Source organism: Pteronotus mesoamericanus, unplaced genomic scaffold (assembly GCF_021234165.1).
Source record: "Pteronotus mesoamericanus isolate MK-2021 breed Mesoamerican mustached bat unplaced genomic scaffold, CSHL_Meso_final scaffold_174, whole genome shotgun sequence".
Classification (NCBI taxonomy): domain Eukaryota; kingdom Metazoa; phylum Chordata; class Mammalia; order Chiroptera; family Mormoopidae; genus Pteronotus; species Pteronotus mesoamericanus.
This window is the reverse complement of record NW_026555309.1, coordinates 4,418,669-4,440,748: the sequence shown is the minus strand read 5'-3', so window position 1 is coordinate 4,440,748 and position 22,080 is coordinate 4,418,669. Positions and strand designations below refer to the sequence as shown.

At 39.1% G+C, this 22,080-nt stretch overlaps 1 protein-coding gene across 15 annotated transcripts in view; it reads left to right on the top strand.

Moving 5' to 3' along the window:
• The first annotated feature begins 295 nt into the window (after nucleotides 1–295).
• ASPH (aspartate beta-hydroxylase) overlaps nucleotides 296–22,080 on the top strand; it is a 205,666-nt gene continuing 183,881 nt past the window's right edge. For 7 of the 15 annotated variants that reach the window (XM_054590169.1, XM_054590170.1, XM_054590171.1 and 4 more), the window contains exon 1: nucleotides 297–659. In XM_054590169.1, the coding sequence (XP_054446144.1) occupies nucleotides 533–659 (127 nt within the window). In that variant the 5' untranslated portion in view covers nucleotides 297–532. Of the gene's footprint in view, nucleotides 660–22,080 lie in introns of all 15 variants that reach the window. The other 8 variants (XM_054590172.1, XM_054590184.1, XM_054590185.1 and 5 more) reach the window with 4 other exon arrangements.

The following is a 22,080-nucleotide window of genomic DNA, read 5'->3' as shown; positions in this document are numbered from 1 at the left end:
CCATCCCGATCGTGCGGGGTCCTCCAACACTCGCGAGAGCCCTCTCGGCTTCCACGTTTGCCACGTTCCAAAGGACCGGGAAAGAGTGGAAAGTCGCAAGCGCCTCGCGCTTACTGGCGGCTGCGTCGTGCCAAGAACAGCCCCAAGTCTGTAGGGGGCGGGGAAGCGCAGCAGGGTTCCACCCCCTAATAGACTTCCATATGATAGGTTCTCTTCCCCATCACTCAGTTTTCCGGGGCGGGAAGGAGGCGGGGCTAATCCGGGAAGGGGCGTGACAGAAGGGGCCGGGCGCCGCGCTCTAGCCTCTGGAGGGAGTCAAAGGTTCGGCGCTCCAGAGGGTCGGGCGCGCGCAGCCGGCACGATTTCGCAAGTCCTCCAGTGCGCGGCGGGAGGTGCTGAGGCACAGGGGCTGCTATAGGAACCGCGGCCCGCATCCTCACAGCGTTCGCCGCCGTCAGCGGCCCACGCGCCTTCTGGTACCCCGCGTATTGAGAGAGTAGTACACCCCTTGCCTCCTCCAGAAGTGCACGCAATGGCTCCGCGTAAGAATGCAAAGGGCGGCGGCGGCAGCAACAACAGCAGCAGCAGCAGTAGCACCAGCAGTAGTAGTGGCTCCGGCAGCAGCAGCGGCGGCAGCAGCAGCCCCGGGACCCGGAGAGGTCAGAGATGCCTGGGGCGGTGATTTGGGACTGGCCCTGGGGGTGCGGTCCGGGCGGCGGGAGCTGCGGTCCTCTCTCTCCGGGTTCCACCGTGCGTCTTCTCCATCCTCTGCGTTGCTCCTCCTGTTGGCGCGGGCACAGGCCGCGCTTGGTGGGCCTGGCGGGCAGGCTGGAGGGGCTGGTGATCAGGGTACGCGGCCTTAGGTTGGTGGTGCCGGGGAGCCCCTTGTGGGGCTGATCCGTGCTGATCCCCTCACTTGCAGGGTGCAGCTGAGATGGAGGTTATTGATCGAGCCCTTCTTGTCTTTCCGTGGGACTGAAGATGGGAGTGAGAGACAATTTTACCTTTGCCTTGCATATTTTTGGGGAGTTTGGAAATGAGCCAAAGCCAGAGAAAATAAATTCCTGCCACATCAACCGCTTTTAAGAGCAACTCAAAGGATAATCTATGGGGTGTGTGGAGTGTATGTGAGGGGAGTGATCTGAATGTCCTTGGAAATTATTTTAAATATTTCTGCCTTAATGTAGCTTTCTTAACATGATTTTTATTTGCTTTTAAAGTATTGCGGAATACCGCAGAATGCTGGGCGAGCTTCTCTACTTTTTCCCATTGTGTGTGTGTTTGTGTGTGTGCGCGCGTGTTTAAATCTGTATTCACCTTTCTATTCTATGTGCTTACCCACAGGATAGAGAGCAGATGTTTTAAATCTGTTTCATCTCATATTTCAGTGGTTCTCGGTTTCTCTTATATTTCTTTTAACTCCTAGGATATTGAAACTGGAATACAGATGTATTGACCGTGAGCTGTAAACTTTTTGAAAATGATCATTTGCAATGATTTAGAGTAGACTGTTTCCTGAGGTCTGTATGTAATGTAGTCATACTTATCAAGAAAATAAATCAGATAACCAAAACCCTACTTCAAAGAACTATTTGTTTATAGCACTTATCACTATCTGAAATTATCGTATTTATTTTCATGTGTATTGTCTTCCTGTTTTATTTCTTAGTCTTGTGTATTTCTATTCATAACTCCTAGAATGGTCCTGGCGCTTAAGAGGTGCTCAATACAGTGGATGAATGAATAAATTTAAAGGGTGCAATGAAAGTCATTGCACAAATTTGCATTCTGAGAACTAGTATTTGTGTTAGCAATGGAAAAAGAGAGTTTGAAATTCAAAACCATCATATTAATTTACCTTTGACATAAGAAAAAGTTTGTATACTTTTGTCACTTGTACTCAAATGCCAGGTAGTGACTTAAACAGGCCAAAGAGTAGATGAACTGGCTCAGTTGGCTCTGGCTACACTCTTTACAGTGCCTAGGTGAGGAGAGACATTGTGTCACCTATGCACCAACAGAGAAAGCTGGTGAGCAAGACTTTGATGTTAATTGTTTTCCAGAGTTTTTCTATTTACAAGGGAGGTAAAATCTTTATTCTAGTTTTTAAAAAAATATCATTTTCAATCATGAGTAGAGAGGACTGATTGCACCTGAGGAAGTCACTTTATATGGCCTGTATTGGGAAATGTGAACATGTTGTGTATCCACTCCTACTGAACTGAACCGATAACTGAACTGAAGGAGATGTTATAACCTAAATGAATGTATTCTGACTTTAATTTTCAGGCATTTTAGGGCAACCTGTCCATATTTGCAGATTTTTGGCTCTTTTAAACATTTTACATATTGATTTCATAATTGTCATGAAACGGACATAGTATGTAAAAGAGAATATATTAAAAGTACCAGTAGTATATAAAAAGTAATACAGACAAAAGTGCCTCAGAGCATTTAAAGAGTTGATATTGGAGTCTTGCATGTTACATAATGAGTATTCTTTTCTGCAGCCATTATTTTTTTAAGTAAATACTGAGTTCTGGTAATGTGCCAGGTAGAAGGCCCTGGAGATGGAAGTGACGATTCTTTCAGTCAAAAACAGTTACGCTGCAGTGCTGACGGTGTGATTTTATTTACATTGTTTTCTTGTAGCACGATATACCCAGGAGATAAAGCCAAGTTCTCTTTTGTTCCTCTGCCTTTTGGGTCATTGAAGTATAGACATTGATGCCCAAATCGTTCCAATCTGCTGGAGAAATCAGAAGCCGAAGACATTTTAGCAGCGAGGTTACTGTGAGGCCCATTTGGTTTCCCCTGTAATCTTAGAGATGAGGAGATTAATGTCCAGAAAGGTACTTTAGTTCGTTAAAAATTATGTAGTTTTCAAAAACCCAATTAGTTGGTGGATGATCCAAGGCTAGAACTCAGGTTTTCTGTTATTCATTTATTATACCACAATGCTTGCATTTTAGGTTATCTAATCTGTAAGATTTTATGAGAGTCTTGGAGCTGAGGTAGACTATTTTTTTAGATTTCCCTCTGATTTTCTTTATGGCACGCTACAACTAGTTATTTAGGAAAAGTGTGCTTTTGTCATTTTATCAATTAAATTTCCTGGGGCTAATAGTTTGTTTGAAACAGAACATTTGAACATTGTAGTTTGAGAAGGCAGGGGCTCAAGTAGTGAAGGTTTTTTTTCAATGTTTTGGGTTGAGAGTCTGAAGCTGATGATGACATTGGTTGCATTCAACATTGTTATGCTTAATTGTTGTAAAAAAGTGTGGGGTAAAAAGGACTCAGTCTTTTGAAGCTTGCATTTTAGGGAAAAGGTGATCATGTTAAAAAGCAGTATCTGGAAACTGAAACTCTGGGGGTTTATGTAACAGATTTTTAAAGCAAGTGTCTGCTTTTCATTTTGCTCAACTTAAATTGAAAACTACTAAAATATCTCATTTCCTATAAAGCTCTGTTTGCCTATTTCAGTTTTACTCCTTAAAATGTAAAAGAGATGTGAGTAAATTGGGCCTTTTACTTGCATACAAAAATTTGACTTGTATGGCCAGTTGGGACTAGAGGAAACTTCTTTCAGATTTATTGATTTGAAAATCTTTGGTTAAGAAGGATCATGATGTCCTTTTGGGCTTATTTTGTAGTACACAGACACTGGTGTGTGTAATGTTTTCATTTGTTTACCTTTTTCCTTTTGATTATCATTCAGTCTTCCCTGTAGCCTCTGACATGCTACAGGGATGTAACATGTTTTATTTTATCTAACAGTATCATGCTGCTCCGTCACCCTTTACCGGTAGGTGTCACTGTAGAATACTATTTCCTCCAATCTGAAGCTTCAGATTATGTAACACCAATGAGTTTTTTTGAAATTTAATCAGTCCTGTACATACTCAAAACTATTGATGGACAACTAATTAAGAACTGTTAGCCATTTCTCTCAAAGTCTTCACAGCAAATTTGGAAATTTGGTAATAAGAGTTTGTCCCTAGCAGCATTGTTTATTTAGGCTTCTCTTTTGTAGAATTACCTGTATTCATGAACTGTCTGTTGCGTTCGTACATTTGCAATTCATTTGTGGCATATTAATCATTTAGAAATGGTTTTTCTTTTTACTTTTAGTATCTCTTAGGCTACTAAGTAACTAACAAACATGATACACTGCTGATTGCTTTCTGGCTTCCTTGAATGAACAGGCCTGGGTGAAATTCCGTTTTCTTTGCCCACTATCAGTTAGGGCCAGTTGCTTAATCCTCCGTTGGTCATTCTAGGATGAACAGATAGGAAGGCCGTAATTCTTCCACTACAAGAACTGTGCACTATTTTGTGTTCAGTGTTGTTCAGTGGAACAGTGCTATGTCCACCCAGCCAGGTCACATGAAAACAAGTACTAACAAATGTTCTGAGTGAATTTTTTAACACATTTTAAAAAGACCAAACATATTAACCTGTATTGGGCTTAGAAAATAAAAGAGTTATATTTTAGTCTTCTTTAAAAATCTAATATCTCTAAAAGATTATTAGCAAATGAGAGGTTTTCATTTTCCACTGATTACCAGTAGAGTATCTTTGATGGAGGCTTATGTGGGCTATCCTCCTTATCTTTAGTTAGCATGGCAATTTAACCCCCGAGCTCTCTGATCCCAATAGAATAAACTTTTTAATTTCTTTAGAAAGACAATGTAGTTTGGGAGGGAGTGTATTTACGAACCATGTGGCAGGTCTCCTCAAACAGAAGAATTATCCTCTCCTTTCCTTTCAGAGTTATGACAGCTCTAACACCAATTTTAGATGCCTCTCTGTTTTTAGATGTTTTCAGTAAGGTATTTGTAATCTACAAGTTTGGAGACTATAAGGCTAAGCAGACTGTTCATTGCATGCTTGGAATTTCTAGATAATTGAAAAAAAGTCATGTTTTGTTATAGTATTCTGTAGCATCTGTGTTTTAAGTAAAAAGGATGTTCTAGGGGTCTTTTTTTTACTGTGGCTTTGAGTACCACTTGACACATTTCTGTTTCCTTCTGGGTGGGTATATGTATCTCATTTGCCCATCAACCTTTAAATTCCTGATTTACCTTCTAATCCCTCCATGGTCTGTAACATTGTTTTCTTTTCCTAGAGCTCAGAGATGTTTTAGTCATTTATGCTTTTCCAGCACACTGTTTTAGTATCATGAAAATATGCAACTTAGTTTGTGTCTTGGATACTTCTGCATCTCCTAAGTGGTTTGACTTCATTCTGTACCACCGATTTTCAACCATTGTCATCTCATGGCACACATAAGCTATTTACTAAAATTCTGTGGCACACCAAGAAATATGGTTTTTGCTGATCTGGCAACAAATTGGTATAATTTTGATTCACTCACACCAGCGGCTATTGTTGTATTGGCTATTGTCTTTTTTTCTTTTTCTTAAATTTGACAACCTAATGTAAAAGAGGTCAGTGTTCCTGAATAAATAGTCAGGTATTGCATGTTTTAAAAATCCTTGTGGCGCACCAGTGTGCCACAGCGCACAGGTTGAAAATCGCTGTTCTATATCAAGATGTAAAGCAAACAAACAAACCCATTTTTAAGTTTAACTTCTTTAACTGAAACCTCCAGGTACATAGAATCGACCTACAATATTCCCATATCTTTGGGGAAAGCCCAGGCCATCTGTAGGGAGACTTGGGGGTGCAAGACTCCCTCATGTTTTAGTGCCTGCTGTCCGGAGTCTGCTCAGCACTGTACACGTGCATGTCATATCTGGCTGGGGGTACACAAGTCTGGGGTTTGGTCTTACAGTTCTGGTCATTTTTATTAGATGACTAGAGATGAGGTTGTTCATCCTTCCTTCTCTTCTTCCTTGTGTGCCTCTGTGGGGGTATATTCTGGAGCCCCGTGCTTTCACCTTTTAACTTTTTTACTCTACTGGTAGTACTGGGAGCCCAGATGGTATTTTCTTGTTAGTCCCTATTATTTTTTAAAAATTGCAATTGCTTTATTTTCCTGAAATGAGAGTGCTTTAGGCATTTTGATCTTCATTTGATATTTGTTTTTCGGGGACATCTCTTCCTTACCTTTAGCTGATACGGTTATCTTTTAACGTCAAACCACTGAAGATAATTTAGTTCTTATCAGATAACACCTGAGGACAAATTTGCTATAGGATACCTGTTAGACTCAAAGGAAATTTTGAGGTCACTTGGTGAATAAATCTTTTTAAAAATAGTTACATAAGATCTTTGGAAGGATCAGGGCTGTTCTTGGCCCCACTGTGAGGTCCAGGTGACTTGCCTGGCCACTCTGGCTGCAGCATGACTGCCATCATCTATCGTAGATGCTCTTTGCCTTCCGATTTATAGTTAATGAATTAAATAGGGCCTGGGATAGTGGGGGGGGGGGTGTCCAGTTAGAGCAGAGGGGAAGCCACTGTTGCTGGACTTGGAGAAATGCCAGCACTTCTCTTCCTCCTATTTGTCTACAGATTTAACCCTTTCTGTATGGAAACCAGCAAGCATCAGTTTTAATTTTAAAGTGAGAGAATATTGTGTGATAAAATAATTTTAGTCCATAACCTGTATTGTATAACTGCCTTTTCTCATATTGTATATAAGTTTGACAGCCTTTTCTGCCATTACATTTGCAGACTCACTGCTCTTTTGTTGTTATTTCCTGTCTCTAACTTCTGTTTCTTGTTTATTATACAGTTAATATACATGATTTCCCCCCTATCTTTCACACCGTGTTTTAGATTTCAATTTTCCTGAAATGGTATAATGGAAAGCCTTTTTGGTCTTCTTAGGTTCACATGTAAATTTTATTTAGGAGCAGTTAATTTTTTTTCTTACATGAAAATAAAAATCTGTGTTGTAAATGTTATTTTGAAAGACTAATATTAATTTTACTTTCCCATTTTTTTAACCAAATCAGTTTGAATAAGATACTTGTCACTGTGTTTTAGAAATTATTCCGTGCTTTTTGGCAGTAAGCACCTCTCTGACTTCTAGAATGCCAACACTTCCATGTGCTTCTCTTTAAAACTCTATTTAAAAAGTACATACTTGTGATCTAGAAATAGATGTAGGAGTAATACAGTGAATACCTATATCCACCATACAGGTGAAGGAATAAAATATTCCCAAATTCTTGGTTTCTTCTCTCTTGTGTTCTCCCTTCCCAGCCAGTCTTACACATTTTGTGATAATCATTCTCATGCATTTCTTTAGGTATATAATATATAGAAACACAAATAATATTATATAATGTTATACTGCATATTATATATTATCTGTTTGTTCATGTAAAATCTACCATTAAAAGCAGTATGTATGAAAACTGCTTAGGAAGTATCCCTATGTATAGAAATATGTGTATACTTGTTTAGCGCATGTTGACGGTTTTGTGAATTGGCTCACCCTTGGCGTATGAGTTTGACGCTACGTGTTTGAGTTCTACCAAACTCCGGCTCTCCGTATTATGCAGGGGTGGGCAACAGTAGGTTTACAGTTGAGAGTATGCAAAACACAGTTTATTCTTACTTACTAATGGTTGCATTATATATTTGTATTGTGTAAACCTAGGTTTGCCCACCCCTGTATAAATATTCTTCACTGCAGAAACATGCCACTTTGTGTTTAGCCATCCTATCTGTTGTCAAAGGACTTTTGACTTACTTAGTTTTGTTATTTATTCCCTCAAAGTGCTGCCTTGAACACTCTTGCACCTGTCTGTCCCCTGTGCTGTTTCTAGAGCATGATTCAGGGTTGGGATTGTTGAGTCACAGCAAATACACATACTGAACTTTACTACATATTACAATATTTTTAAACCCCAAAGTGGTTGTATCACTTTTCACTCCTGCCCACAACAAATAGAGCTTCCTTTGTGTTGCAACTACGAAAAGTTTACTGCTTGCAAGTTTAGTGGATGTGAAGTAGTACATTGTGGTTTAAACTTGAATTTTCCTGGTCACCCTTGAACTTAGTAGTGAGAGTAGCTATTCATGGTTCCTTTTCTGTGAATTGCCTCTTCACATATTATGCCTTTTTTCTATTTCTTTTTGTGTTTTTATTTTTTTATTTATAGTCTTTCTATATCCTGAACCTTTTGAGTGTTTGTGTGGTAAAGGGCTTTTCCCTGTCTGATTTTTCACATTATCATATTCTTTTTCCTTTTTTTTTTAAATCACATTTTCATTTTCTGTGATATATTTTGAACAAAAATTTCTAGATTTTTAATATATAAATATATTTTACACCCTCACCCACAATGTGTAGTAAGTTGTTTTACACGTGTACTGACATTTGGTATTGTTAGTCTTCTTAGTTTTAGCTATTGTGGTATAGGTTTTGTGGCTTCTCATTATAGTTTAAATTATATGACTAATAACGTCATGCACTTTTTCTTGTGCTTGTTGGTCATATACATTATCTTACTGTGTGAAAATTCTGTTTAGCTCTTTTACCCATTTTTGTTGGCTTTATGTCTTTGTGGTATTTTGCTACACTTTTTATATATTCTTATTAGAAGCTGTTTTCAGATAAGTATTGCAAATATGTCTTCCAATCTGTGACTAACTTTTTCATTTTCTTAATAGTATTTTTTGAAGTGCAAATATTTTTAATGTTGATGTTTATTTTATTTTGTGTTTTTTGTTTCTTATTGGATTGGGGAAATTCTTCTGTATTTCTAGGTTGAGAATTGTGTCAGATTTTTTTTTCCTAATAAAAATGATCACGTGGTTTTCCATCTTTCTATTGTTAACATGGTAAATTATATTTATTGATGCTTTGAATGTTAAATCACCTTGTGTTCCTAATATAAGCCTAACTTGGTCATGATTAATTACCTTTTTGATATATTGCTTTATTTGCTAATATTTTGTCAACAGTTGCATCTGTGTTCATGAGGAATGTGGCTCCATAATTTTCTTCCTCTCTTCCTTCCCTTCTCCTCCCTTTTTCCTTCTCCATTCTTCCCTCACTCCCCTCCTTCCCTTAATGATTAGTGCTCAGTTTTCCCTGCCTTTGTGAATTATAATAACATTCTCATTTAAAATCACCCTTACACTTCTGGGAAAAATCCAACCATGTGATAGTACATATTTCTCAATATTATTGTATTAGTTTTGTTAATATATTCATAAATAAAATTGACCTGTACTTTTCTCTGCTGGTTTTGTTATCAAGATTATATTAGCCACATAAATGAATTTAGGAAGATTTCCTCTTTTTCTATTGTTTTTTGTGGTAGTTTTATAAGATTAGTTATTTGGCATAACTCATTTGAATCTTTTCGTCATTTACCCACCATTAAAGAGGACATGGGGTAGGGAGGAGGGGAAACTGCTTCATAATTTAAGCACTTATATGACCATTGAAGTCTTCTGTTTCTCCTTGAGTCAGGTTGGCTCAGTTACATTTTTGTTTTTTTTTAGGCACATTTCATTTATTGAAGATGTATTATTTGTTTTTGTCTTTGAATTTTCAGACTTACTGCCAAAAGTTGTTTATAGCTTTAGCTATAATTCTTGAAAACAGAATATAGTTATTACCTTGCAATACAATAAATTGTTTTAAAAAATCACTATAGCTTCTTTACATCATAGCTAGTTTTTAGACACAAAGACTGCTTTCAGAGTTTATTGAAATGAAAAGTCTTTATAAAATAGACTGGATATTCTAATATCAGTGAGCATGTAAGCCATCTAATACTGGGAATTTGGTTGGATTGACTTGGTTGGGTGACCACTTTCTTCCTTAAATAGTTATGACTGACACTGGGAACATTACTTTGTTCAAAGTTGAACTTAACTCCCTTGATGAATAAAGTGTAATACTTGTTTTCTGGAACTTTCAGATTTATTGGATCATTTTATGGGTTTTAGCCACTCAGTCTATTTAGACATAATCAGTAAATAAGTACACCTGGAAGCCTAGGGTGCCTGCATAGATCTAAGGCACAATTACTGATGGGCTCTGGCTCATATGACAGGTACTAGCAGATTTGCATGCCAAACAGAGCCCAGTGTTTCAGTTACCCTTTTGCTCTGTAGGATTATTGAGCTAGGACATTTTTAAGGTGATACAGTATATAATGAAGTTGCAAAGCTGATAAGCAACTTGTATGTATTTTATTTTATTCTTCCAGAGGTAGGGCATTATTTGCATTAGTAAGTCCCAAGCCAAGTTTTAGAATTCTCTTGTGATCAGCAAGAAGACTGCATAAGACTAGAATAAGACTGCATAAGATAGAGCACAGTTCACTGGCTTAAGTAAGTATTACTTTGAAATAAACTTTAACTGTGTATATTCCGGACCTTCTCCCTCAGCTGGTCCCTCAACGAAGCCTTGCAGTCTTACTTTGTGTTTTCAGTTGATGCTCACCCTTGTTTCATGACCAGTGACTTAAATCTTCAACTCCTTGAGCTCAATGCCTTACTACTTCCCATTCAGTTTTGACAGATGACTTCTTCCCACTGTGAGGAGAAATCAAAGGACATCCTTCAAGAATTGCTCCTCTCTCGCGTGCTGGATGGGGGTTGGCCTGTGAGTTGAACGACACCGGGAGATAACCTACATGAGGCTGATTACCCCCATAGTGGGGAGACAGGGTCTAGAGCCTAGAGTGGTGGCTAACGCCAGTGCAGTTGAGAATCATGAAGAGGTACTGCTCTCACTTGGATGTGAAAAGTTCACAACAACTGAACTCGTGAGGGGTGTCTTTAATGTGTAGTTCAGTAAAATGCTTTTTCTTCCTTTAGCCTGAGGAGGCCCTAGTAGGGTGGTGAGTGGAAATGGGCCAGTACCACAGTGAGAATAGAAAATTTGGCATTAACAGCTGTTATGAACCCTTGGGTCTCCACCTACCTAAGAGAAACACAAAGGCTGGGAAAGAAATCCTGAGCCTCTCTGGGGGTTATCCTAAGTGAACACCACGTTGTCAGGTCCTGGGAGCCATCGTTTACCTTCTCCCTGAGAACGCTTCTCCGCCCCCTCACACCCCTTTCTTTAGTCTTTCTCACTTAATCTAAAACAAAACAAAACAAAAAAACCCCTCTTCCTACTCTGCATATCCTACCCAGCGAAATATTACAAATGATTAATATGGGCTCATTTTCTTTTCTTCTTTACTTCAGGCCTTTCTGGCCAGAGTCAACAGAGACTACCTTGATCCCAAATCCACTGGGCACTGTTCTTTTACTTTATCTGCTCCCTAAAGGATATTCTTCCTAGGATTCTTTGCTTGGCCTTGCTTTGATCCCATGCTACACACTCTTTGTAACTATTAACCTATTGCTGGCTCCCAATTCTAAAGTGCTGCTGAGTTACAGACTTACATAATAACAGTAATGACAGAGGAAAAACATAGCTTCTGTTTATTGAGTGCTAACTACATGTCAGACATGGTGTATGTCTATATTTTTTGTGTATAATTCTCATAGTAATTCCCTAAATTTTCTTTTGTAGATTAAGAAATGGAGGTTTAATTTGTTAAAGCTCATGGATTTAGGAAAATTCAGAAAAGAGTATAGATCCCAATTTCGACTCTAAAAGGACTTCAGTGGAGCATTTTAGATTTGCGTAACTGGTCCTGTTTCATCCGCCTGTCATACTGTTTTTATAAAGTAGAAATTAGATCATGTTCACTTCCTTAATTGAAACTCACGTACTCAAGATAGAGTTTAAATTCCTCAGCATGATCGAGGAGGCCCCTCACGATCTTGCTCCTTTTACCTTCTCTAGCCATTCTCTGCCCCTCTCTTGCTTATGTTTATATTAATTGAGCCAGACTAAATCACTTTCTGGAGTCTCTGTGTTTGCACATGCTCTTTCTTTTTCAGAACAGCTTCTCACTTTCCTTTTCCCTGTGTGACTTCTGTGTATCCTTCAAGATTTAGCTTCTTCATCAGCCCTTCACTCCCCTGCCTTCATTATCTTCCCCTAGACTGGGTTTTCTCCTCCCCCGCCCCAGTGTGCGCTCTGCTATATATCATCTTCTGCATATCACTATTGTAGCATCCTCATTCATTTACAGATTCCTTCATGATATTAGACAACAAAATATCATCAGACTGAACTGGGTGTGGGACAGTTACTTCTTATGTATGATAGAGTAAACACCATGTTTTGTTTTCTTTTTATCTCTAGTGCATAGATGATTGTCTGAACTTAACTGGAATGAACAAATATGGGTAAAAAGTCTTTCCTCTAGCAGACCAAAAGGGCATTGAGGGTAGGAGCTGTTGTTTTGTGTCTTCTATACTTTGAATGTAATAAGTGCTTAAAAAGTATGTGTTGCACAGTAGATTTGTTACATTTATATTGTGGGCAAGAACACAGATCAGAAAATCTTACTGATATTTATAAGTGTCCAAGCTAAAGAAGCAAACAGTAGAATTATTAGGAATGTGTACACTTCATTCGTGTGGAGAATTTTTTAAGTAGATTGAGTCCTTTAATAGATACTGTGTAGGCACTGCGCTAGTAATTTCAACACAGTACCTTTTGGAGTTGTACCTGTAGGAAGCTATTCTGAAGCCATGAGAGGCATGCTTCATACTCTCATTCATAGTTTGTTCTGACTGGGGTGAAGTTTGAGTAAAAACAGACATTTTATTCTGCATTTTGTGAAATTGAAAATGTTCTGCTTACTTTGCAAAATTTTGATTTTCCTCTTACACTATTATTAAATATGACTCAAAGAATAGGCTAAATTTGTTTATTATGAGTACTGTCATACTGCTAAAGTTTTCTTCCTTTTTTTGGTTTTTGCTTTTAAAATTCCTTTATAAGAATGGTGAATATTTCCTTTTTGACTTGAGACTTAAGATTGGCCAATTTTGATCAAAAAATATAAAACTGTGAAGTGAACAAGGCTAATATTTATAAAGAAGAGTTTGGAGCAGATTATACCTTAAATGCTATATCTTTAAAATTCAAGACTATGATCCTTCCCAAATGATTATTTAAAACCATATTGTCCTATGTACCCTTTTATCCTAACATACCCATAGTGAAGCTTGTTTTTCTCCCCCACCAGACTGTAAAGTAGGTGGCCTTCCTTGTTCATCATTGTAGCACAGGGTAGGGGTTTTAAGTGTATTTGTTGAATGAATGAATATTCAGGTATGTGGGAAAAACTGGGGAAGCCACTTAAAATTTACCACCTTGTGATTTTTTATTACTAGTTTATAGAGCTGAAGGCACTTTGTTTTGCTGATCTGACTTATATGTTGACAAGAAGTATTCCATTTAAGGCAATAGTTTTACCCAGGATGGTATTAAAAACGTTTCACCACAGAGAGCAGGGAGTCCCTGCCTGGCAGACAGACAGCACTTGTAACTCACACTTGCTCCGTGAACTTGAGCTTCTCTATAACTTGCATAAAGCTGTGCAACCTCAGCTTTTTTCAGGGAGTCAGATCTTCTGGGTCATACTCCTCGGAACCTTTAGAAACAGACTAAGTTATTCTAAAACATAGTTAAGAGACCAGCATTTGAAAATGCATCAGTGCAGGATAGTGGTGTGGTTGGAGACATTTATTCTGGGTGACCTCATCCAGGGGAAAGGGGGAGCGCAGTGACTGAGGCTGGTGCTGAGGGAGACATTGGCTGTTGAGGGTGTTTAGAGCAAAATGAGGCCGTGGAAATAGGGTTAGGGGCCATCTCTGAACGTGTGGTGACAATGACCATCACTTTGGTTTTGAAGTGGGGTGGGATTGGGAGGAAAAGGACACAAATTCGGGGTGTGAGATGGGGCATCCAAGCCTATGAAGCTGATGAGGTTCTACCTGTACCTCTCCTGTCCATCCCTGTCCCTCATCCAGAACCAACCCAATCTCCACTCCTGTGTGGTTTGGTTTTGTTTTTAAAATTCTCCTTTCAGAAATATTTGATTTGCTGTAACATTTAGGTGGGCCCCCAAAACTTTATATGTACATTTTAGGTTTTTACGGGAACACTTTGTAAATGTGTAGGGAGGTTATTGAGGACTTACTGTGTTCTAGGCCCTGTGCCCAATGGGGAAGGAATGCAGCACTAAAGTCGAGCCCCAGCCTCTGGGGAAGTCGCTGTCCAGTGGGCTGCAGAACAGTAAGCGTTTGTGGGATGAGTGAGGTGTGAAAGATCAGGGGGTAGGGAGACAAAGCCTACCTGAGGATGAGCTGAGGCTCTCCAAGGTTCAAAACCACAGTCCCAATGAAAGTTTTCTGGGGGAGTAAATCTTTGGGGAAGTGAGAAAGTTAGAAGAGGTAGAAAAGACAAATGGCCCATTTTAATTAAAGGAAAGAAAAGTAGACTCTGGGCAACTGTAAACTGATGTCTCATTACAATACTAAGCAAATTCTAGAGTTAAAAATTATTTTTTTAGTACTTAGAAAAGACATTACAGGAATGCAGGTTTATTTAAAAAGCAAAAACTGCATTTAGAGAAGCTTTCTAGACTAAGTGATCAGGATACAACCGTGTAATTTTTCCTTCAGAGTATTTAGAAACCCATCTCTGAAAATCCCCCTTTGGCTTTGCCAGATGGCAAACTATTCGTCATATGATCTGGTTTGAATCACTGTTCACTGCAGCATTTTACCCATGGAGTGCTGATTTAATGGTTTGAGGTCAACTGCGAGAGAGACCTGCCCAGTTATGCTTATTAAATTTGTGTGTCGCGCAAAGCTAGGAGGGAAAAGTGGGGCCAGGAGGGAAAGACCCACTGTGCAGAAGAATCATCTGGCTGGGAAGGTGGACCTGAACAGAGTTAGCGCTTTGCAAAAGAAACTCACTGTTGAAGATAAGCTGAGAGAGGCTTGAAGTAGTAGATCTACTTTTTTCAGATGGCCTAGTGTTGTGTTTGGTTTGGTTTTCTAATTGCTTGCAGTCTTGGAGGTTGTTGCCTGCATGATATGGCTATCAGTGACCAGGGGGAGGGAGGTAGAAATCCCTCTGTATTGATCGGGCTGCATCTGGAATTGTGGTCTCAGTGTAGAGGCTGTGTGTTAGGGGGACAGTGATGGAAACTGCTCAGAATGAATGAGCTTTCAGATGATGCCCTTGGTCTGTTAAGCATAATGTGAGGGAGTTGTGAAAACCCTGGGGGTATAGCTGGCCTGGACTGGAGAGTCCACCTAGGGGATATTACCTTCTCTAAGTGTTTGAATGGCTTCTCAGTTGTAGAGGAGTTAGGTTTATTCCCCCAGGAAAAATTGAGGTGAAAATCAGGGCATCCCATGGAAAATGTCCAGCAAGCAGATGGAAATATGAGGTCTGTCCAGAAAATGTCCAGCCATGTAATATGAAAAAAAAAAGAGACATTTATTAAAGAAGGTACAAGATACAAGAAACATTGTACACAGGACAATGATGCCTCAGTCCCCTGCAAAGTAGATACCTTGAGACTTCACACAGTTCTCCCAGTTGCTATCAGTGGCCCTGTCGTATTTTCCAGAATTTCATTGAAAGTCCGAAATCTCTTCCCTTTCAAAGGTGATTTTAGTTGTGGGAAAAGCCAGAAGTTGCTGGGTGCCAAATATGGGCTGTGGGGGGCTGAGTCACCTGGGTGATTTGATGTTTCTCAAAAAAGATCTGCATGAGATGGAATGTGTGAGCAGGCATGTTGTTGTGATGAAGCTGCCAATCACTGGTTGCCCATAGGTGCAGCCTTCTGAATCATCTGAATAGTTTTTGCAGAGGAATGTTCAAGCTTAATGCAAAATTTGATGCAGATTCGTTGCTGTTCTTTCTCAGTCTCACGCAGAGTTGAATGTGATAACCACACAGTACACATGCTCACTCAACGGTGTCAACCACCCCCACTGACTAGTACAGTGAAGTTGTCGTTGTTCACACATGTGCATTCTAGTCCACTGTCCTTGGCTGCCAGGTAGCATTGGTGTTGTGCAAATCATTCTCATTATATTAACAATAGTTAAACTTTTTCTGGACAGACCTCATATATGAGCACAAGGTGCAGGAAGGAGACATCAAGTAGAGACAGTTTTCCATTTGGTGTTTAATAAGTTTAAGACCAGAGGCTGAATTGATGTTGTTTTCCATACTGCTGGGTTTAGGACTTGCTTCTTGACTTCTGTCTTTTTTAAAGCCCATTGAATTTTATTTTTATTTTTGTATTTTTCCAATTTTTTTGCTTTGAAACTTTTAAACCTACATGACAGTGAAAAGACTTGCACATTGAAAGACTTGTGTGTACCCTTCATCTGGATTTACTCTGTTAGCAATTTGCCACATTTGTTCTCCTTTTGTGTGTATATGCCTTTTTTTCCCCCTCTCTGGAACTCTTTAAAAGTAAGTTGTGGTCCTTATGACAGTCGGACTCGCTTGACTACTTTTCCATGTATCTCATCAGGACAAGGACATTCTCCTACAGAACCACAATAGAGTTCTCCAACCCAAGGAACTGAACACTGGTGTTTTCTAAATGCACTCCATATTCAGCTTCTTTAGTTGTCTCTAGAAGCATCCTTAATACTTAAAGCTTTAAATTTTATATTTTTATTTTTACTTATCCAGAATACACTCATGACTTAAACGGGGAACTTTTAATATTTTAGATTGTTGTCCCTTACCCTCTAGAATGTCCAGTTCTTTAGAATGGGCCTGGAAACCTGTTTTTTTCCAACTTTTTAATTTGGAAAAAATCAAACCTTCAAGATAGTTATAAGAAAGATTGTTTGATTCACCAATTGTTAATATTTTGATACCTTTGCCTTCTATTTGTCTCTCTAGACACACTATTTTATTTGTTTATTAATTTTGCTGCTGAATCACTTGAAAGTTAAATCATGACACTTTACCCTTGAATTCTTAAGCATATTTTTCCTAAGAACTAAGGACATGCTCCAACATAACCACAGCATAATTACCATGCTCAGGAAATATAACATTGCTACAGTACTGTTACCTAATATCAAGTCCACATTCAAATTTTCCTAATTTATTTTAATAATGTCCTTTAAACTGACCTTCCAGCTCATCTTTGCATTTTTGATGTCTCTCTTGCAGTAAGGATTTCTTTATTAAATTAGATTTTTTTCTCCCACAAAATCTCACAGATAAATTAAGTGCCTTTTCTCTAAAATAAATATGTTACTTTTTGTGATTTTTCTAAAGATTTTATGAGGGGGCTAGGGTGAAAATCATCGTAAAAAGTTTCGTGACTTCTCATTAAAACAGTCTAGTAATTTAAATCTGTGAGTCATGAAAAGTTGGAGAGAAACATACATATAAAAGCACAAGGGAACTACTTCTTGAAAAAAAGCAGGGGGTTCAAGTGTTGGCAGGGCTGTGTTGGGCGGAGGAATTATATTTCACCCATTTGAATTTGGGGGGAAAAGAACAGGCATAGAACATTTTTGTGAGTCCTCATAGCTAATGAAAATATTCTTTAAAATGGCTTTTCCTCTTGGTTTTACTCTCTGTGATACCTACACTAATAGATATTTAGTTGACATATTGGCTTTTGATTTCCTGACCTTCCTTTTCATTGTGTAGTGTTTGAGCCAGTAGTGGGCTCCTGCCAGTGATTGTGTGTCACGGATCAACAACTGTGTGTAAATCCTGAAATAGATGTCATATTTCAGAATGTGAGGCATGGAAACCCTGTTAGGTTTAAGTAACAGTTTTCAGTTTGATGATATATTTAAAAATATATACAATAATACATGGACATCATCAAAATTAAAAACTTGTACCCATCAAAAGATGCTTTAAGAAAATGAATAGGAAAAGTGTAGCCTGGGAGAAAGTTTGTAACACTTGTATATGTTAAAAAACAGGTATCTAAGAAATACAAAGAACTCCTACAATTCAATTAAAAAAGCAATAAAAATTGGTGCATGTACAAAAGATTTGAATAGACAGTTCACTAAAGAAGATAAATAAATGGTCAATAAGCAGTTGAAAAAAGTGCTCACATATTTGTCCTCAGAGGAATGTAAATTAAACCACAGGGAGCTACAATTGCATACTCACCAGAGTGGCTAAAATTAAAAAGATTGACACCACCAAATGTTGGCAAGATTATAGAACAAAAGAACTCTCAGACATTCTTGGTGGGTATATAAAATGGTAGAACCACTTTGGGAAAAGATCTGGTAGTTTCTTATAATACTAAATATACACATGCCCTATAACCTAACAATTTCAACCCTAAGTATTTACCCAAGAGAAATGCAAGCACATAGTTTTAACATGCCAGCAATAGTCTTGTACAAGAATATTTCAAGCAACTTTACTTATAATAATCTAAAATGAAAAAGAGTCCAGTTTTCTACTAATAGCAAAATGAATACACTCTGATATGCTCTGGTATATTCATGCGATGGAGTACTATGCAGCAATGGAAAAGAATGAACTACTACTACCCATAACTTACATGGCTCTCAGGAACAGAAAGCTGAGGGAGAGAAGCCTTACACAAACAAGCACGTATTGTGTGATGCTATTGTTATGAAATTTCAAGAACAGGCAGAACTAACCTACAATGAAATGGAATCAGAACAGGGGGGCTGCCTCTGGGGTTGGGGCTGCTGTGCAGTGGGACTGGGAAGGGCCACGAGAGACCTCAGGGAGGGTGTTACTGTTTTGTCTCAGTAGGCATTTGGGTTGCGTGCTGTATATTTTTGTGAGAACTCAAGGAATGTACACTTAAAAGTAGAGCATTTCATTTTATGTAAATTTTAAATAAAAACTGATAAAAATTAAATGGTAGTTTATAGCATAGAAGCTAAAGTACTTAGGAGGAGCTGAACTAATTTACACACTTGATTTTGAAATGCATTATATAAAATAGATTATTGGATGAAAAGAGGAATGAATAGACAGGCCATATGCATTATAATAAAATGTTAATGGTAGAATCTAAGTGATAGTATACGGGTATTCTCTATAAAATTCTTTCAGCTTTGTTGTGTGTTTAGGAATATTTATAATAAAATAATGGGAACATTCTCACTGTTTGAATCATATGAAATAGCCATTTTTTTCTTGGCCACATGGTCAAATACTGACAGGTTTTATGGTTTGTCCTAATGTTTGTGGTCACATTTTGAAGCTGTTTTATTTAGCAGCCTTTATCTGACAGGGTATTCATATGAAGCTTCATTTCCCTCCAGTCACTGTGCTTATTCGGGCTACATTCCTAGTCCCTCTCTGTTTCTAAAAGTCTGTCTGGTTTAACTCTGATCTCATTGTCATTACAGAATTTCTTGTCTCCCGTTAGAAGCGAGGCAGGAGGGAGGGCCTGCCGTGGGGAAGGGTGGTCCTGCTCTCGGCAGGCGAACTTTGGCACAGTATCTGCCTTGCCTTTGCCAGTCTCTAGTCTCCAGTTGGTCAGCGGTGCTGGGGGAAGGGAGAGGTCTAGAGAGAAAGGTCTCTGTCACCTCACAGGCCTCTATCAGAGCCTCCTGCTGGCTGATAAGGGTCCCTGGTTGCCTGCAAGTGACAAGAGCCCGCAGGCTTCCTCTGTGAGTTCTCTGGAGGCCCGATAAAGACCACGCCTTTCTACCCTCCTGGGCATCTACTCCTGCGGCCTCCCCTCCCCTCTCTGGCTCTTGGGAGGCCCTTCCCTGGCAGTCAGTGCTTCTCAGTGAGAGGCTGGCAAGATGGCACAAACCTGAGTGCTCTACTGCCGCCCGCTCTGGTCCGTGGGAGGCTGACCTCTTGCCAGGAGCGCATGCTGCTAGGTGCTGTCACCTTTCTCTGCAGCCATCCCTCCCCAGTTCTCTTAGCTCCTGCTCAGCAACATGGCTGACCTTGAGTCTTTGGTTCCTGCAGTGACTGGGGTCTAGAACAGCCTACCCCAAAAACTTATTGTAAGTTATATTCTTGGTCCAGTGGCTAAAGTCTCCAGACAAACAGAGTCACTCCTATCAGGCAGAACATTTCAGGGACCTAGACAAGAAGGTAAGGGCAAAAGCCACACCTCTCTTTGGGTAAAGTTAATTCTTCACTATGCAGTTTTCAGTTGCAGGTATTCTTGCCTTTTACTTATTACTGCTATTCAGCTTCATTATTATTAATTTATTTAGCAGAAGTTTGTTGGTTGCCCCCAAAGTGTATCACGTAAATTGCATCAACTCATTTTTGGGCCTGTGATTTTATAAGATGCATGTGTTTTGTAATTTACACTTGAATTTTCTGTATATTTTGTGCCAGCACTTTCATATCCCACTCCCTGCTCTCCCTCTCCTCCCCATTTGTACTTACAGTGTATTGTGAGTGCTGCTTTCTTTTGCCTTAGAAAGCGGATACCGATGGGGGTAGAAGGCCATGCATCTTTCCTGTCTCAGTGGCTTAAGGTCAAAAATCCTTCAGGGACATGGCTGCAAATCAGTATGGTCATACACAAGGGCTTTGTGATGGAGTCTATTTCAGTGGAGTTAGAGTTTTGAGTAGGGCTAGGCTTTTTAGTTACTGATTGTAGATTTAAAAAAAGAACATTTTTGTTTTAACAACTTCACCACCTCAAAGTTTCTGATTGGATACCATAACTCACTTTATACTTTTGCCACTCCCAGTTCAGCAGGAGACTGTCTCATTTTTAATATCATACTGGTAACTGTTACCCACACAGACACGTGAATGACTAGCCAAGAAATGGTTTTTCTTTTGAGACTAAGTTTTCTCTTGAATGCTCTATAGGAGGAAATCATTAAGTTTAAAGAACTAACTTGTTACGTCTGGCATGAGAAACTAGCTTTTGGAGTTAGTGACCATTTGTGTCGTGTTTTAACATTTTACTCATGGAGTTTTGGTACATCACAGATTCACAAGGTGGAGGTTAATGGATTCGTGTTCTGGATTCAGTTGTTCTCTTCTGCAGTGAATCACTAGTGATGCAAACATAGGTGCTACTGCAGTAGTTCCTTAGCTTGGGGTTCCAATGAATAATAAAATTCCCCCCCCCAAATCTAGCAGCTGATATAGGTAGGTATTGCTGATATTACTTATACTGATAGAAATGGAAATGACTTCCTCAATTTTATTTTACTAAACTCTAAAGTGCTTGGGAACCACTGTGTTTCTTTACTGATGTTTTATCTTGACTATGGATGTTTAATTTCAGCATAATTAAATTCATGAATTTGAGAAACCCTGAAGTTACCTGGCCTTCACTGGACTAAACTTTGCTCTCGTATTTCTGTAGTGTTAGCAGGAAGAGGTTACTCATATAGCATCAAGGATTTGAGAAGGAATTTACTTATTTGGCAAATGTTTTTTTTGGGTTTCTACCAGGTGCAAGACAAATGTACAGTAATGAACAAGGCAGACTCAGTCTCTGGCTTTATGAAACTTGCATTCTGGAGGTAGAAAGAGATTAAAAATGAATTATCAATGAAATAGCACTATGAAGAAGTACATACTACTGTAAGCGCTTGTTAAAAACATGCTCTCACAGGGGTATGGGAAGCCTTCCTTAAAGAGGTGGGGTTTAGGCAGTGAGCAGGACATGGCTGGGGCGGGCGAGGGGGGAGGGCGGGCAAAGGAATGGCCTATGCAGAGATCCTGGGACAGGAAAGAACATGGTGAATTTTTGTTTTTTTGTTTTTGGTTTTTTGTGTATGAGTGTCTGGAATATACACAGCTAGGGGAAATGACATCAAACTAAGGCCAGAATGGTAGGCCGGGGTCATGTCAAGTAGAGTCTTATAGGCCACAGTGAAGATTTTTATTTTATCCTGAGAATAGTGTGAAGCCATTGAGTTTCTTTTTTAAAACAGGATAATAATATAATCAGATATAAAAGAATATTCTGGCTGCTGTATGGAGCAATAAAGTTTATGTTAAGGTGCTATAGTGACCTAGGAGAGATGGTGATAACGTGGATTTGGACGATCACAATAGAGGGGCAGGAACAGAGGTGCTTCGAGGCAGGATTTCCCACTTTTTCATATCATGGCACACACAATGCTTTTTAAAAATATCGTACTGGGGTAAACAGACAGGGATGTCCCAGGCGCTGAGGGGAGTTCCTATTTTGGCATAGTAAGAACCCATTTGCAACAGCCTGATGCAGAAACTGATCTGAGAGATGGGAGTTTGAGTCGCAGGTTTTTGGCTTAAGCAGTTGTC